This window comes from Notechis scutatus, chromosome Z, assembly GCF_049901735.1.
Source record: "Notechis scutatus isolate UNSWTSFEM ecotype Mainland chromosome Z, rNotScu1.2, whole genome shotgun sequence".
Classification (NCBI taxonomy): Eukaryota; Metazoa; Chordata; class Lepidosauria; order Squamata; family Elapidae; genus Notechis; species Notechis scutatus.
In genome coordinates this window covers 126,878,399-126,894,121 of record NC_142025.1, presented here as the reverse complement: position 1 = coordinate 126,894,121, position 15,723 = coordinate 126,878,399, and the positions used below count along the sequence as shown (strand labels likewise).

The 15,723-nt window shown below is 37.7% G+C and overlaps 2 protein-coding genes and 1 pseudogene across 2 annotated transcripts in view; 1 reads left to right on the top strand and 2 right to left on the bottom strand.

Annotated features, from left to right (window-relative positions):
* LOC148129247 (vomeronasal type-2 receptor 26-like) overlaps positions 1–15,723 on the bottom strand; it is a 723,059-nt gene that overhangs the window by 298,983 nt on the left and 408,353 nt on the right. The gene's annotated exons all lie outside the window — the stretch shown is intronic.
* LOC113429708 (olfactory receptor 5P52-like) lies at positions 3,585–4,727 on the top strand. Its single transcript, XM_026692218.2, has one exon. It carries the CDS (start codon positions 3,804–3,806, stop codon positions 4,725–4,727), a length of 924 nt encoding a protein of 307 aa, XP_026548003.1. The 5' UTR covers positions 3,585–3,803.
* On the bottom strand, positions 12,308–13,145 carry LOC148129251 (olfactory receptor 5P76-like; annotated as a pseudogene).

Genomic DNA, 15,723 nt, shown 5'->3' with positions numbered 1-15,723 from the left:
GAAATGTGACTGAATGAATACCAGAATCTGGTCTCCTGTCGGGTTGGAGGTTTTGAGCAATTGCTCAAAGAGGAGGACTAGGGCTTTTTTCTTGACAAACCTGAATGGGGAAAAGAAGGAAGAGACAGCACTCTGCAGCAGAGTTTATCCAGGCCTTTGAAACAGCAGAAAATGGAAGATTATATTGCAAACAGACAGTATGTTCCAGTGAGCAACTCATTCACAGGCACCTTGTCAGACAAACTTAATTTATGTGATTCATTGGAATAAACCGAACTGGAAGATAAGCAGTGTGTGGAGCTGTCCTCTTCCCTCTCAGCAGGGGCTTCTGTTCTTGGAGGCCAGCAGCAGCCTTCTTTGCTCAGGAGGGATGTAACAAATTTAAAGAAGGAAAATGTGACAGTCTTTCTCTCTAGACAATGTTTGCTTACAGCTCAAACTGTAAAGTCAATATATGATCTTTTCTTAATTGTCATAAATAAGGTCGATTGCCTGAAATAATCTTTTGCAACGTTTGTTAGGAGCCACTCAAGTACTGTAGATGGACTTGGGAGGATAACCATGGATAGATATGGGACGGCTAACTCAGAAAATGAAACTAGTGAAGGACCTCGTTTTCCTCCCCAAAATTTGAACACATATAGAGAAAACACTCAATCAGGTAAAGGCCTAAGAGATGACCAACATAACTACAGTCTGCAAACTAACCAGGTTACCTTGCAAATTTATGACAAGAGAGTTTTTAGGGTAATAAATAAAGGAAAGAAATAAAAAATATTATAGAGAGAGAGTAGAGAGTTACTCTATAAGCATGTCTTATCTTGATGTTAGGCAATTGTTTTCCTATGTATATAGAAGTATTTATCTCTATAGGCACTTCTTATCTTGCTGTTGTGGAAAATATTTCTCTAACCTTTGTGTTGTAAAACTAGCCTACAATTAGTTACATCTCTCTCATATGAAGACACATGATTATCCCATCTAAATCAATCTGAATGAAATGTACTCCCTGGGAACGTAACTCCCTACATCTGGAGCAATATACACCTTTTGAAGTATGCTGTTAATAGCATACATGTTAATGGCCAGTTGTGATCGATTAACAGTAATTAACAATGTGATCGATACTGAAAGATAAACAAGTGCCAGGAGAACATTTGTCTTTTTGCAGGAAAGATGTAAATCTAACTTAGTGTGTTTTACAATGCAATTACTCTACTTCTAAAAGAATCTTAAGGTATAAGAAGAGTTATTTTCACCTATATGCTTTGTAACTTTCCTCACATATCTGTGTGTATGAGAGGAGAGGTCTTACCCTTTTATTGATCAAAAAAAGTTAGATTTTGTTCTTCAAAGCCTCTGCTTCAGTTCATTTTTGGCACATCGTGATTTTAAGTTATAGCTGAACCTTACAGAGTAAATAGAGGGTGTTGGAGTAAAAGAAAAGCTATTAGGCTGTCCCTGAGCCAGTTGCTCCATTGTGAACTCACTTTGATAGATCTACTACATGCAGAGTGGCTGCCAGCAAGAATGCAATGTATGAGAATTCTCCTATTGTTCAAGCAACCCATAATACCCTCCATGCTTTTCAGAATGAGGCCCTTTCTGAGCACCTTCTCAATATTTCCAATAAGGGTTTTTTGCTCAGAAAAAGTGTACCCACTCCTGAAACAGCATCACCAAGTGGGAACTGTTGCTTTAAATCTAGGTTATAACAGCTCTCACATTGCTAAACCTGAGGCCTCTGCAATTGAACTGACTCCGAGAAGGCAAAGAAGCAATATACAAACTGTTACCCACAGCTGTAGGAACTGCTGAGGATGTGCCAGAGGAAACGTTGATTGACTTATTCAGTGCATTGTCAGAACCTGAGCAAGTTAACATCATTCAAAGATTGGATGACCTAAATGAGGCATTAACAACAACTCAATCAAACAACTCTCTATGGAATTATTCTAAGGTTATTTTTAAAGTTGTTATAAATTGTGAAATACTGAATCAGTGCTAATTTTTCTCCAGTCAATAGCTATTTAGTTCTTCGGAAATTGCAAAAATTTAGTTAAAAGCAGATAAGAACTAAGGTGAAATGTTATTATAATTCATTCAAAAATTACTTTATTTATCTGTCTGTCTTTCTTGCCTGTAATAATTTGAAAGAATTTTGTGAATATTTTATCATTTGGATAGAACTTTAGGCGTTCCTTTTGGTTAAACTTAACCAAAAATATGTATGTGACACCTTCAGCTCCTGTGCAAAAATGGTTGGATAGGTAATTAAAAATATCAAGAGTTTTAGATTTTTCAGGCACTGAGTTCATACAATCCTGGAAATAAAATCTAAACCCAATTTGCAGCTATGGGTTGTTAACAAGCATTACTTCTCAGAGTTCAAATTTATTGTTTCTGTTTGCTTGATTTTTTACAGAAGGTCAGGGAAGATATCAAGCACTCTGGTCAATATTTTTTGGAGTTCTGTTTTCAGAATAATTTTCCAGGCTCCCCTTTCCCCCTGCCTTTTCTTTTTTTAAAAAATTGATTTATTGTGCTGATTAATTTTTAAGTCCCATTATGTCACAAAAATGGTTGTACTGTGGATATTTATAACTTCATGTCATTAGTTAAGGAGAATAAAGATAAACAAATAAATAAAATCTCCCAATGAGACCATGCCAATCATCTAATGATTCCTTGAAGAAGATTGGATTGAAGCAACTTCCAGAAGCTAATCTACAAAAAAGTATGGCACTTTGGAGAGTGAGGGGAAGCAATCATGTTTTTTTTTTTTGCCTCTGCTTTACTGTTCTTAGTGCAGCACTGATTCGGAATATCATCTGTCTTGATGAGTGCCATGGGGAAGGTTGAGAAGAGTTGCAAATTAATGCTCACCTTTTTATCCTCTTCAATAGCATTTGTGAAGGCTACTCAACCTTCTCCTATGTATCCTTTGCAAAAACCCGAAGAGACCCACTTAGTTGCTTGCTTGCCCACTTGCTTGTCTGTTCATTTGTTTGTTTATTCAAATACATAACTCTGGGGTATTTACAGCAATGAAATACTCCACATGAAAACTCCACATGAAACAATCTTAATCTTTGTATATGAAAGGCATAGAGAGGGAGAAATAATTAAACAACCAAAAAAAACCAAACACAAATAAGTAAATAAAATGTCCACCTGATTGAACTAAAGTGATTTTAAAAAAATAGCAACCAGAAACTGTCAAAGCCGAATTTGTGAAAATATTACCTGGTAATGTTTTGTAGGCATTGAAAAGTGGTACAAGATGGTACAATACATCAATATCTCTCAGAAAAGCATATATTCTTTTTATTTGTCATCTATACTCGATAAGCACATTCTTCATAATTTGGTGAATGAGAACTTGTCTCACTCATGGCAAACAATGACTCATATTCCTACCAATAAAATCTTTAATGTCTTCTAAAAAAAAAGGTAGGTAGTGCAAAGATAAACTCATTCTCTCCTATTTCTTTGCTTAATGTTCATGATGTTCATTCATTCTAACATTGTAAATAATGCATTATTTGCTATTTGTATCCAATGTCATACTCAGTACACAGGTTCGCTAAAAATGAAGTTGCTGCCACAAAAATTAACTTTTCCATATAAACATATGAATGATGCCTGCAGAAAATCATTACTGGAAATCTGGATTCTTTGAAAGAAGATGAATTTGCTGATTAAATGTTGTGGCTGGAGGAATCCTCTTGTTAAAGATCACCCTATTTTTAGGGACATTCATTTTGTCCCAACCTCACCTCTCTACTCAAACAGAAGGAAAGATGGGAGCTGAGAATTACACCATCAGCAGAGAATTCATCCTGCTTGGGCTCACTAGCCATCCAAAAACCCGGCTGCTACTTTTTGTGACTGTTCTCCTTATCTACTTGCTTACCATCTTTGGAAACACTCTGATCATCATACTGGTATGGGTTGATTCTCAACTGCATACCCCCATATACTTCTTTCTCAGCCATCTTGCTGGCATGGAAATTGGGTATGTTACTAGCACATTGCCACAGATGTTGAGTCACCTTTTGAATGGAAATGTGGCCATTTCCTTAGTGCGTTGCATTCTGCAGGGTTACATGACTCTGGGTATGGGTAGTACTGAGTGTTTGCTATTAGGAGCCATGGCTTACGATCGCTACTTGGCCATTTGCCATCCATTGGTATATGCATTAGCCATGGACAGGTTGTGCCAACTCTTGCTTACCACATTCTATTGGACCGTTGGTTTTGTGTTCTCTGCAATTTATGTCCTCTGCACCTTTCACCATCCCTTTTGTGCGATCGTCATCAACCACTTCATCTGTGAACCACCTGTTGTGCTAAAACTTGCATGTGGTGACACAAGAATCACCAAAGTAATTGGTTTTGGTCTTTCAACTTTCATTGTTCTTGTTCCTCTTTTTGTTATCCTGACTTCCTCTGGGTACATTCTGAATTCTGTATTGCACATGCGGTCAACAGGAGGATGGCACAAAGCATTCTCCACCTGTGGTTCCCACCTTTCTGTGGTAACCTTGTTCTATGGCATTATTATCTCTATGTACATTGTCCCCCAGTCAGACTCCACCCCTGATCGTGACAAGAAAATTGCTGTCTTTTATCTTATAATCATTCCCCTTCTTAACCCCATTATTTACACTCTAAGAAACAAAGACATCCATTTGGCAGCACTCAAAATGTTGAAAAGACTTTGAAGAATATTCTACATTTTGCTGAATTAAATGTTTTTAACTTAAGAAGTGGATATTGAAGTTTGATGGAAGGTTGGAAAATGCTAAGAGAAAAACTCCTCATAAGAAAATTAAAATTTCTCACCTGATGTTTTTCAAACAGGGAATATCTTGCAACTGTCATGTACCCTATATTTTGCATCAGAGTGAATGCAAATGTGCCTATATCTAGGGTAGGTTTATTCCTCTGTCTTCTTCAGATGGAAGTCTCATAAAACTCCAAATATATCTGTCCACACTATAGGGAAGAACATACTTGGTAAATTGTGACATCTGCCTTTCTTCCCCCCCAAAAATTTTTTTTATCTCTATTGTTGAATTATTCAAGAATAGTCAAGATGTTGACTCCAGTCCTTGTTTTCTTTCATTATGTTAAAGTACTGTCAGAATGAAAATGTTGATTCAGCAAGCATTAACATATTTTATTATGGTTGTCAAGATTAAGGAACTAGATAAAAATTGAAAGCCCACAGGAGAATAAAAATATCAACCATGATTTATGCCGTGGATTATTATAGTAGGGCAGGAGAAAAAAAAAAACATTAATATATCTAACACAAAAAGAACAGGAACAACATAGGCAACAAATACGGTTCAAATTACTTTTGATAACTTTTTTTAATAAAGAAAACAACTTCCAGTTCTACTACTCCCTTGATTGCTATATTTACCTAGATCTCCAATCTCAAAAGATAGAATATCTTTTCATCTTCAGTTGCACAGAATTCAGTTGTGCATAATTTTTGTGATGACATTTCTAGCCCCTTCACATGTCAAAGTAAAGGAAAGCAGATCTATAAATTATGAAAATGGCATCATAAATTGTAGAATATACGTAAGCGATCATTCTACCTTTTATGTTTATAGTCCTGCTGTCAAAAAAATCTCTACACTCTTCATGAGAGAATAGCTTTTCTTCTACAAGCCAAACCTCTCATTGTGACACTATTCTAACTAATCCACCTTTCCAATTTGCCATTTTGAGCATGACCACCAAACTTAATTACTTTCTTAAAATGTACAGATCCTTGCTATGAAGGCAAGTTTTCTTTTGTTTGAATATGTGGGCGGGGGGGGGGAGATATGTAAATAGAAGAGTTTTTATTTCCTAACTTACTCTATGTTTTCTTTTCTTCCCACCATATCGCTATTAATCTTGCCATGGTCTTTCATTTTCATCATATGTTATTAACCGGTATCATTTTGCTGAAATTGCTGAAGCCTTTATTTGTTAACAGAATGTTTGAAGAAGACAACTGAATTTAAGTATATGCCAGATCCAGCTGGTATTTTATCATCTTGTTAATAATAAAAGAACATGAGAAATGCTTTTTTCTTTGAGATCAAGATACATTCTACCCATAGCATTACCAGAGTATCAGACTATGATTGGTATTAAAAAAAGGAACTAGGCCGATATAATTTATTCATCTTCCTTTATTGCCTCCACACCCCCAACTATGTTTTGTGGATGTTTACAAACTCTCTGTACAATGAAATGTTCTACAGCAAGGGTGTCAAAGCATAAAGCTCGCGAGCTAGATCCGGCCTGTGGGGCCACCTTGAAAACAGCAAAGGACCAGCCCACAATGCCTCTGCCAATGATAACAGAGCTTGGGAGGGCCGCACGCTGTTCTCCTAAGCCAGGGATGGGATTCAAATTTTTTAACAACTGGTTCTGTGGGCATGGCTTAGTTGGTGGCCGTGGCTTGGTGGTCATGTGACTGGGTGGACATGGCTTGGTGGTCATGTCTGGCTGGGCGTGGCCAACTCAATATCACTCACATCGAGGCATGCATCTCCTCGCCTGGCCTCTCATGACTGTGGGGATGCTGCAACAGTCGTAAGTGTGAAAAATGGTCATCAGTCATTTTTTTCAGTGCCATTGTAACTTTGAATGGTCACTCCAAACAAGCAAAGTGCCAGCAAAGGAGGGGGGAAAAAACTCAAGGGAAGAGACAGGAAGTCTAGTCCTGCCAAAAATGTAATAAGGGTTAATGGAGAGGCAGTTTCTGTAAGCAACACCAGAATGTTTCCTTCCTGCCTTCCTTACAGGATTAGGCCGGTAATTTCTTCTAACAACTGTTTCTTCTAACAACTCCGAACTGTTTAGAATGTTAACAACCGGTTCTAGTGAATAGGTGCAAACTGATAGAATCCCACCCCTGTCCTAAGCTCTATTTTTGTCTGCGATGGCCCCTTGCAAGCCTCTGCCAGCAAAATGGAGCTTGGGAGGGCCATGCATGGCCTTTCCAAGCTTCATTTTCACTGGCAGAATGCTTGGGTCACCACAGGCACCCCAACACAAGTGACGTTGAGGTGGCCATGCCCACCCTGGGCATGCCCACCTGGATCCCCCCCAAGATCAAACACAAACTGATGTGGCCCTCAATGAAATCGAGTTTGACACCCCTGTTCTACAGCATCTTACATAACAATACAAGAGACACAAACCTATATTTTCTCACATCCAATTCTTCCTCTTAGATAGAACAGGATAGAATTCTACTGAAATAGCATATTCAAGCTATGAGTCAATTGCCTTTTCAATGAATCAAGAGATAATGTCTGATTCCACCACAAAAATGCTATACTCTGAGTCACACTGTTTCTCATCTATATGATAGCTCACAGAAAACTTAACATGTACCCTGAGACAGTAATAAAATGGAGGAACTATTAGAGATAGCAAGATAGTTAACAAGGAGCTTGGAACTATACATCACTGTTTGGGAAATATATGCCAGGTATAACCACCTAGCAGAATGGGAACAGACTGTAAGGAGTCCATTATCACAAAAGAATGTGTGAATGAATCTTAATGTTTGGGATATACATATACATATAGAATTAGGTTTTCATACAAGTGGTTCTTCATTGCAGCTTCATAATCCATCTCTCCAATAAAGTATCTTAATTACTCAAATAAAGTCTCTGACTTCCAGTGAGAACACCAGGTGGCTGAGAAAGAGGGAGAACCTCTAAAATTGAATCTCTTCATCAGGATTTTTCATAGAAATTTAAACCAAGGCCAGGATGCTTCAGTAATAATGGAAGCATTCACACTTTATATTCTTCTAAGGCTCACAAAACAGAAAACCTGTGGTTTTGTATCTCTTTCATCCTATGCACAAGGCCACACAAGACATCCTTTTAACATTGTAAGCTGCCCAGTGGTAAAATGAGCAGTGAATACATTTAATAAATAATAATAACAATACTGCCCTACCCCCCTAAATAGATCTCCTAAATAAATCATAGTGACTAAATTAGTAGACCAGCGAAATACTGTGGACATAATATATTTAGTTTTCAGCAAGGCATTCGACAAAGTAGACCACAACCTATTTTTTGGTAAGCTAGTGGATTAGATAGCACCACCACTAGATGGATTCACAACTGGCTGACAAATCATACTCAATGAGTAGTCTTTAATGGGTCTAAGTCTACATTGAGGGAAGTAAGCAGTGGGGTGCCACAAGGTTCCATCTTAGGCCCAGTACTCTTCAATATCTTCATTAACAACTTAAATGAGGGAATAGAAGGGGAACTTACCAAATTTGCAGATGATACTAAGCTGGCAGGAATAGCTAACACCCAAGAAGACAGGCTTAAGATCCAGATGGATCTTGACAGACTAGAACACTGGGCCATATCTAACAAAATGAAATTCAATGTAGAGAAAAGTAAAGTCCTACACTTAGGCAAGAAAAACCAAAAGTACACATATAGACTGGGTGAAACCAGGCTCAATAGCAGTAACTGTGAGAGAGATCTTGGAGTCTTAGCGGACAACCAGGTAAATATGAGCCAGCAGTGTGGAGAAGCAGCCAAAAAAGCTAATGCAATCCTAAATTGCATTAACAGAGGGATACAATCGAGATCAAGTGAGGTACTAATACCACTCTATAAAGCCTTAGTAAGACCACACCTAGAGTACTGCATCCAGTTTTGGTCACCACATTATAAAAAAGATATTGAGACTCTAGAAAAAGTACAGAGAAGAGCAACCAGGATGATTAGGGGATTGGAGACTAAAACATATGAAGAATGGTTACAGGAACTGGGCATGGCTAGTCTAGTGAAGAGAAGGACCAGGGGAGACATGATAGCAGTCTTCCAATATTTGAAAGGCTGCCACAGAGAGAAAGGGGTCAAGCTATTTTCTAAAGTGCCTATAGGCCAGACAAGGAATAATGGATAGAAACTGAACAAGGAGAGATTCAACCTAGAAATAAGGAGAAACTTTCTGAAAGTGAGAACAATCAACTAATGGAACAGCTTGCCCTTGGAAGTTGTGGGAGTGCCATCACTTGAAACTTTCAAGAAGAGATTGGACTGCCATTTGTCAGAAATGGTGTAGAGTCTCCCGCTTCGGTTTGGTGTTGGTGTTGCAATGGTTGTAAGTGTGAAAAATAGTCATGAGTCACTTTTTTTCAGTGCTGTTGTAACTTTGATCAGTCACTAAATGAACTGTTTTAAGTCGAGGAGTACTCATATGAGTGGTCTGATCTTACACGATCTTACATGTGGTCACAGCAGTGAGAATTGTATATGCACAAAACTGGAAAAATGAAAATATACCTATAGAGGAAAATGTAATAAAGAAAATATTAGAATGTGCTGAAATTGATAGATTAAAAGTAAAAATTAAGGATAAAGAAGAAACAGAATACTTTTTAATTTGGGAACTATTTTATCAATGGTTACAAAGTAGAAGCAGAAGTTAGAAACTTAGAATGGAGGAGGATATGTAAACAGATGAAATAAATGTGCAACTAAATAATGAAATATTGAATAATCAAGATAAGTAAACATGATGATTAACAGAATTAGAGGATAATGTTTATAAATGTGATGTTCAAATGATGTTTATAATGTTTGATATTATTAACCAATTATGGATAAAGCTGAATAGAGTTTTAATTAAATAATGGGAAATGTTTAATAAGGATAAATGAAGATCATGGTGAATAGGTTTTGAGAATAATAATTATAGTTATTGTATGTATAAGATTTATTACTTGTATTTAAAAAAGATTGTACCCAGACAGTACACAGTCATGGTAGATATGGAAATTTTATATATAACAAAGAAAATCGCATAATAAAAATAATAAAAAGAAAAAACCAGATAATAATATTAATAATAATATTAATAATAATAATAATAATAATAATAATAATAATAATAATAATAATAACAACAACAACAACAACAACAACAATCATCATCATATCATCATCATCATCATCATCATGCAAAACTACTGTGGGACTTCCGAATACAGACTGACAAAGTTCTGGAACACAATATCCCGGATATCACGATTGTGGAGAAGAAAAAAGTTTTGGATCATCGATATTGCCATACCTGGTGATAGCAGAATCGACAAGAAACAACTTGAAAAAGTCACCAGATATCAGGACTTGACAATTGAACTGCAGAGACTCTGGCATAAACCAGTGCAGGTGGTTCCAGTGGTACTTGGCACACTGGGTGCTGTGCCTAAAGACCTAGGCAAGCACTTAAAAACAATTGGCGCTGGAAAGATCACCATTGGTCAGCTGCAGAAGACCACCTTACTGGGATCTGCTCCCATAATCTGCCGATACATCACACAGTCCTAAATGCTTGGGAAGTGTTTGACTAGTGATTTATGATACAAAACCTAGCATGGTTATCTCGTCTGCTGTGTATACTGTCATTTTTGTGTACAACAACAACAATAATAAAGCTGTCTGAATGTCAGTTCCTGGACTATTTCTTATCTTCAGAATGTTGATTAGAAAGAGGTGAGAGAGTCATTGTATCATGCAACATTTTGCAATAGTCCTGGGAGAAGAGATTCTGTCCATAGAAACTAAGAGCCCGGCTCTGATTTATTGTATGTATTGGGCAAAAAGACATAATTCTTTGATAATTCTATGAGATTTATTTTCACTGGGGGTAGTGCAAATGCTCATCACACAAGAACTTTGCAACACTTCTATGTTTCAGACCCTCAGTGACTTTGGTGGCAGCTTTTTCAGTCAGTCATATGTTGTCCACTGAGATGTTCTCACCCACTTAGTAAAATTGCCAGTAAAATTATGTAGTGTGTGGCAGGATAGACATGTTGTGCTACATTGTCTTCTTTATTTGAGTACTTGGAATAAATTTGTGGATTTCATAAACAAATAGCTATTCATTTACAGCAGGGGTCCCCAACCACCGGTCCGCGGACCGGTACCGGTCTGCGGAACAAGTCCTACCAGGCCGCTGGCTTGCTGGGCGCCGCCATCTTTTTTGATGAAAAAGTGCTTCCGGTGAGCTTTTCCGGGTAGAAAGCTCACCGGAAGCACATTTTCATCAAAAAGATGGCGGCAGCGCTCGGTGAGCTTTTCCGGGTGAAAGCTCACCGGAAGCACTTTTTCATCAAAAAAAGATGGCGGTGCCCAGCTGATGCCGGTACCGGTCCGTGGCGCCCAGCTGATGCCGGTACCGGGCCGTGGCGTAAAAAAGGTTGGGGATCACTGATTTACAGAATCCCCAAAGATTATTATAGTTGTATTGCTCCATAATTAAACCTCCTGGGAATCTGAAATAGCTTAAGATGGCAAAATGAACAAAAAGGCTTTCTCTTTTGAACAATGAATAATAAAAGCTAAAAAGTTCTTTCTTTCTGAAGAAATTTTTTGATATTATTTGACTGGAAAAATGTGGTGGAAAACATGTGACAGCAACTTTTAGATATTAAATCTTCCAAAGAGAACATTTCCTATATGTTGACAAAAAAGACCAAGCAGAAAGGTCTCTCATCTTCCAGTGTCTCCTGAAGTTTGCCCAAATTTATGTTTGTTGCATTGTTGTTGTTGTTAGTTGTGAAGTTGTGTCTGACCCATCGCGACGCCATGGGCAATGTTCCTCCAGGCCTTCCTGTCCTCTACCATCTTCTGCGTAGATGACACTATTTAACCATGTCATCCTCTACCATCACCATCTCCTTTTGCCTTCTATCTTTTCCAACATCAGGATATTTTTCAATAAGTCTTCTCTCTTCTCATTTGATGGCCAAAGTATTTGAGCTTCAGCATCAGTATCTGTCCTTCCAAATAACATTCAGGGTTGATTTCCTTTGATGGATTTAAACACCTTGCAGTCCAAGTGACTCTGAAGAATCTTCTCCAACAACACAATTCAAAAGCAACAATTTTTCGGTGCTCATCCTTCCTTATGGTCCAACTCTCACTGGTTTATATTACTACTGGGAAAAACCCTAGGTTTGAAAATACGAATCGTTGCCAGCAACATGATGTCTCTGCCTTTTAATATAACTTTACCAGTTACACACATAATTATCCATAATGTCTGCATCATTGGTTTAGACGAGAAACCATTTATATTCAAAGTACTTTATTTTACTTATTGATTAGGAGGAACATAGCAGAGTAAGATTTTTAAATTCAGTTAATGAATTAAAACAAGATTAGAGAAATATTGACAATGACTTTAAGGAATAGGCTTTGAGTCAAAAGAGATCAATTCAACAGGATATGAATCTTCATGGTTTTTCTTCAAAGTTCCTTCTTTTCAACACCTTGATCACAGCCCTGTGGGTATCCTTATTCCGCAAAGTGTAAATGATAGTGTTAAGCAGGGGAGTGACCACAAGATACAGAATTGCAATCTTTTTGTTCTTATCAGGAGATGAGCTTGAATGGGGAGTTATGTATATAGACATGATGGTACCATAGAACAAGGTGACCACAGCAAGGTGGGAACCACAGATGGAGAAAACCTTATAACATCCCGCAACTGACTGCTTTACATCATCACATGCAAGAGCTAGAAAAAACGCAGCTCACAGAAAAAATGGTTAATGAGATTTGGACCACAGAAGGAATAATGAAACATGCAAACTATAGTGACCATTGAGACAAGGAAGCCTATGATCCATTAGGAGATGGCAAGCAGATGTTGGCGCTTTCTGTTCATAGCAGAGGCATATCTCAAGGGGTTGCAGATGGCCAAGTAGCGATCATAAGCCATGACTCCCAAGAGCAGGCATTCCCAAACTCAGAGCAGTGCCTCCCTGTAAGATGCAAACTATTGAGTAAAGCACTCCTTTTCCAGCCAAGAGGTGGACTAATGTCTGAGGCACAGAGCTGGTGACATATGCTATGTCCACACTTGCAAGATGGCTGAGGAAGAAGTACATAGGTGTGTGCAGTTGAGCATCAATGTGTATCAATATGATGATCAGCATGTTACCCAAAATCCAAAACTGTAAGCAAGTACATTATTAGGAAGACCACAAATAGCACAATGTGTTGATTTTGATGAGATGTGAGTCCCAAGAGGATGAACCCTGTTTCTGAAGTGAAGTTCCCAGCACTCATCTTGGCATTCTGATTGCAGATCATAAAAAATGTTGGACAATGACTTTAATTGCAAAACATGCATAGGGAAGAGGAAGAAAAATATTGTAAGAAACATCCTGGACCAAAAATAGGGGGGAGAGGGGGAGAGGGATAGGGATATATATACCCCTCAATATATATATATATATATATATTTTCTTAAGTTTTCACGGTACTTACATGTATGGCCTTCAGCTTTGTTCGGGTATTTTCCCACGTCATTTAAAAGCACAACTATAATGACGTGGGAAAATACCCGAACAAAGCTGAAGGCCATATATATCAATGTATCTTAACCATAGTTTGGGTTTGTGGGTGGCATTAGCCAGGGCTCTGGATTCGAATTCTTCCATGAACAGGTTTGCAATGACGGGTGACAGTGGTAATCCCATAGGGGCTCCTCCAATTTGCTTGTATATGTCTTTGTCCTTTGTATATGAATGGTTAAGCAGTGTTCTGTTAGTTCCATGAGGTGTTTAGCTGGTTGGTATTTATTTTTGATGATTTCAAAAGTTTCTTTTATTGGGACTTGAGTGAATAGTGAAAGCACGTTGAAACTTACAAGCAGATCTTCTTGTTCCACATGTAGATCTTTGATCATTTCCAAGAAGTGGTATGAGTTTTGTACATGTGAAGCTGCTGTTTCAGCATGGGGCTGTAGCTGTTTTGCTAAGTGTTTAGCTAGGTTTTGTAGTGGTGCTCCTCTGGAGCTGACTATGGGTCTGAGAGGTATGCCTTCTTTGTGTATTTTTAGGAGGCCATATAGTTTGAGGCATCTGGAAGATTTTTCTCTTGGGATGATCATCTGTTGGATCTCTTTGCTCATGTGGCTGGTTATAATTTTCTTCTTGGTTAATTTTTCCAGATATGTGGTTGGGTCTGTGTTTATGGGTTTGTATGTGGAGTCTTGGAGTAGGTCTGTCAATTTTGTTTCGTAGTCTTTTCTATCCATTACTACTGTGGCATTCCCTTTGTCTGCTGGAAGTATGATTATGCTGCTATCCTTTTTTAGGGCTTGCAGCGCTTTTAGTTCTTCTTTGTGCAAGTTGCTTTTGGGTGGTTTGCTTGTGCATAGGATGTTAGTAACTTGGTGTCTTATTCTATCAGCTTCATCTGTATTTAATTTAGTTAGGCTGGATTCTACTGCACATATGATGGATTCTGTGGGGATTTTTTTGGGTGCTATAGCATAATTGAATCCTTTGGTTAGGACATCTGTTTCTGTTTTGGTGAGTTCTCTGTTGGAAACGTTATATACTAATTGTTTCAGGTGTTGTTGTGAGTTGTTGGGGGCTTTCTTGTCATGTTCTAATTTCTTTAGTTTCTTCAAGAATTTGTCATTTTTGTAAGTGGATTCAGTTTCAGCTCTCCAAGTTGTAAGTTGTTTTATCTTGTCCCAAAGTAGAGGGTGGATTTTGCTGCTCAATTCCAGGTGTAGTGCTAGCAAATCTTTGTTTAACTGATCCAATTGGAATCTCTTTTTTTAAAAAACAAATTTTATTAATTTTTAAAGACAAACAAAACATAAACCTTGTAGACATTAAACCTCTTTCCCTTGTAAATTTTTACAAGGCAGATAATACATTATTTTATACAGTGTGATTTTAATATATCCCATTTCTACTTAAATATCTTTTAATACTCTCATTTCTTCTCTTTAAATTTAGTCATCCTATTCATATTTCCCTCTGTCTTGTTTGCAATTATTCTCCTCCCGCTTTCCTCCAAGGTTTTATTAAATCTCAGATAAACATACACACACAAAACACATAAAGTAAAACTTCTTTTTCAAAAAAGTAGCTTGGCACCGGATTACCTCTCTTTGTAAGGACTTCAATTAAATTCATATTCATCTTATATGCCATTACCTATCTTAATTACCATTCTGTGTCTTCTTTATAACTTCTCCCCGCTTTCCACTCTTCTTAATTCTATTTTGTTTATTATCTTAATTTAAATCATTATATTTCTATTCTTTGTCCATTCTTTTCCAATTGTCTATTTATCTCATTCCCCATAATAAAATAAAAGAATTTCTCCTGAAATCACAAATCAAAGTATGATTGTGGCTATTCTGTCTCAGTATTTTTCCATAAGACAAATCCTGCTCAGCACGTATACCTCTCAGAGCAAAGTTCACTAAGCTGACAGGAAAAAGGAGCTGATAAGATTAACTTCACAGAAGTCTGTGTCAGATAAAGTAAAGACATGTTTCACAGAGGTCTGTGTCAGATAAAAGATGTGTATTCGGTAAAACATGTTTATCAGTCACAAAGTTCGTTACTTGTATCACGTAGCCTGGTCTCAAAGATTAACTTTGTAACTTCTTTGTCTTCCTGCAATTCCTTTCACCCCCCCCTCTTTGAATCAGTACAATAAAAGGGGACAGCGCAAAGCAATCGGGGCTGGCTGCCTGAACAATCCCATCTGTCTCAGGCACAGCCGGGATAATTCCATCTGCCCCAGGCGATGTGCTGCCTTACCTGAAGAAAATCATTTGTTTCGTGTCTTTCTTTCTTTGTGCTTTGCACTCACCCTTGCGAGGGCTCCACTAAAT

Excerpts from the sequence above, each read along its gene's own strand:
- LOC113429708 (XM_026692218.2), top strand. The coding sequence starts at position 3,804 with ATGGGAGCTGAGAATTACACCATCAGCAGAGAATTCATCCTGCTTGGG.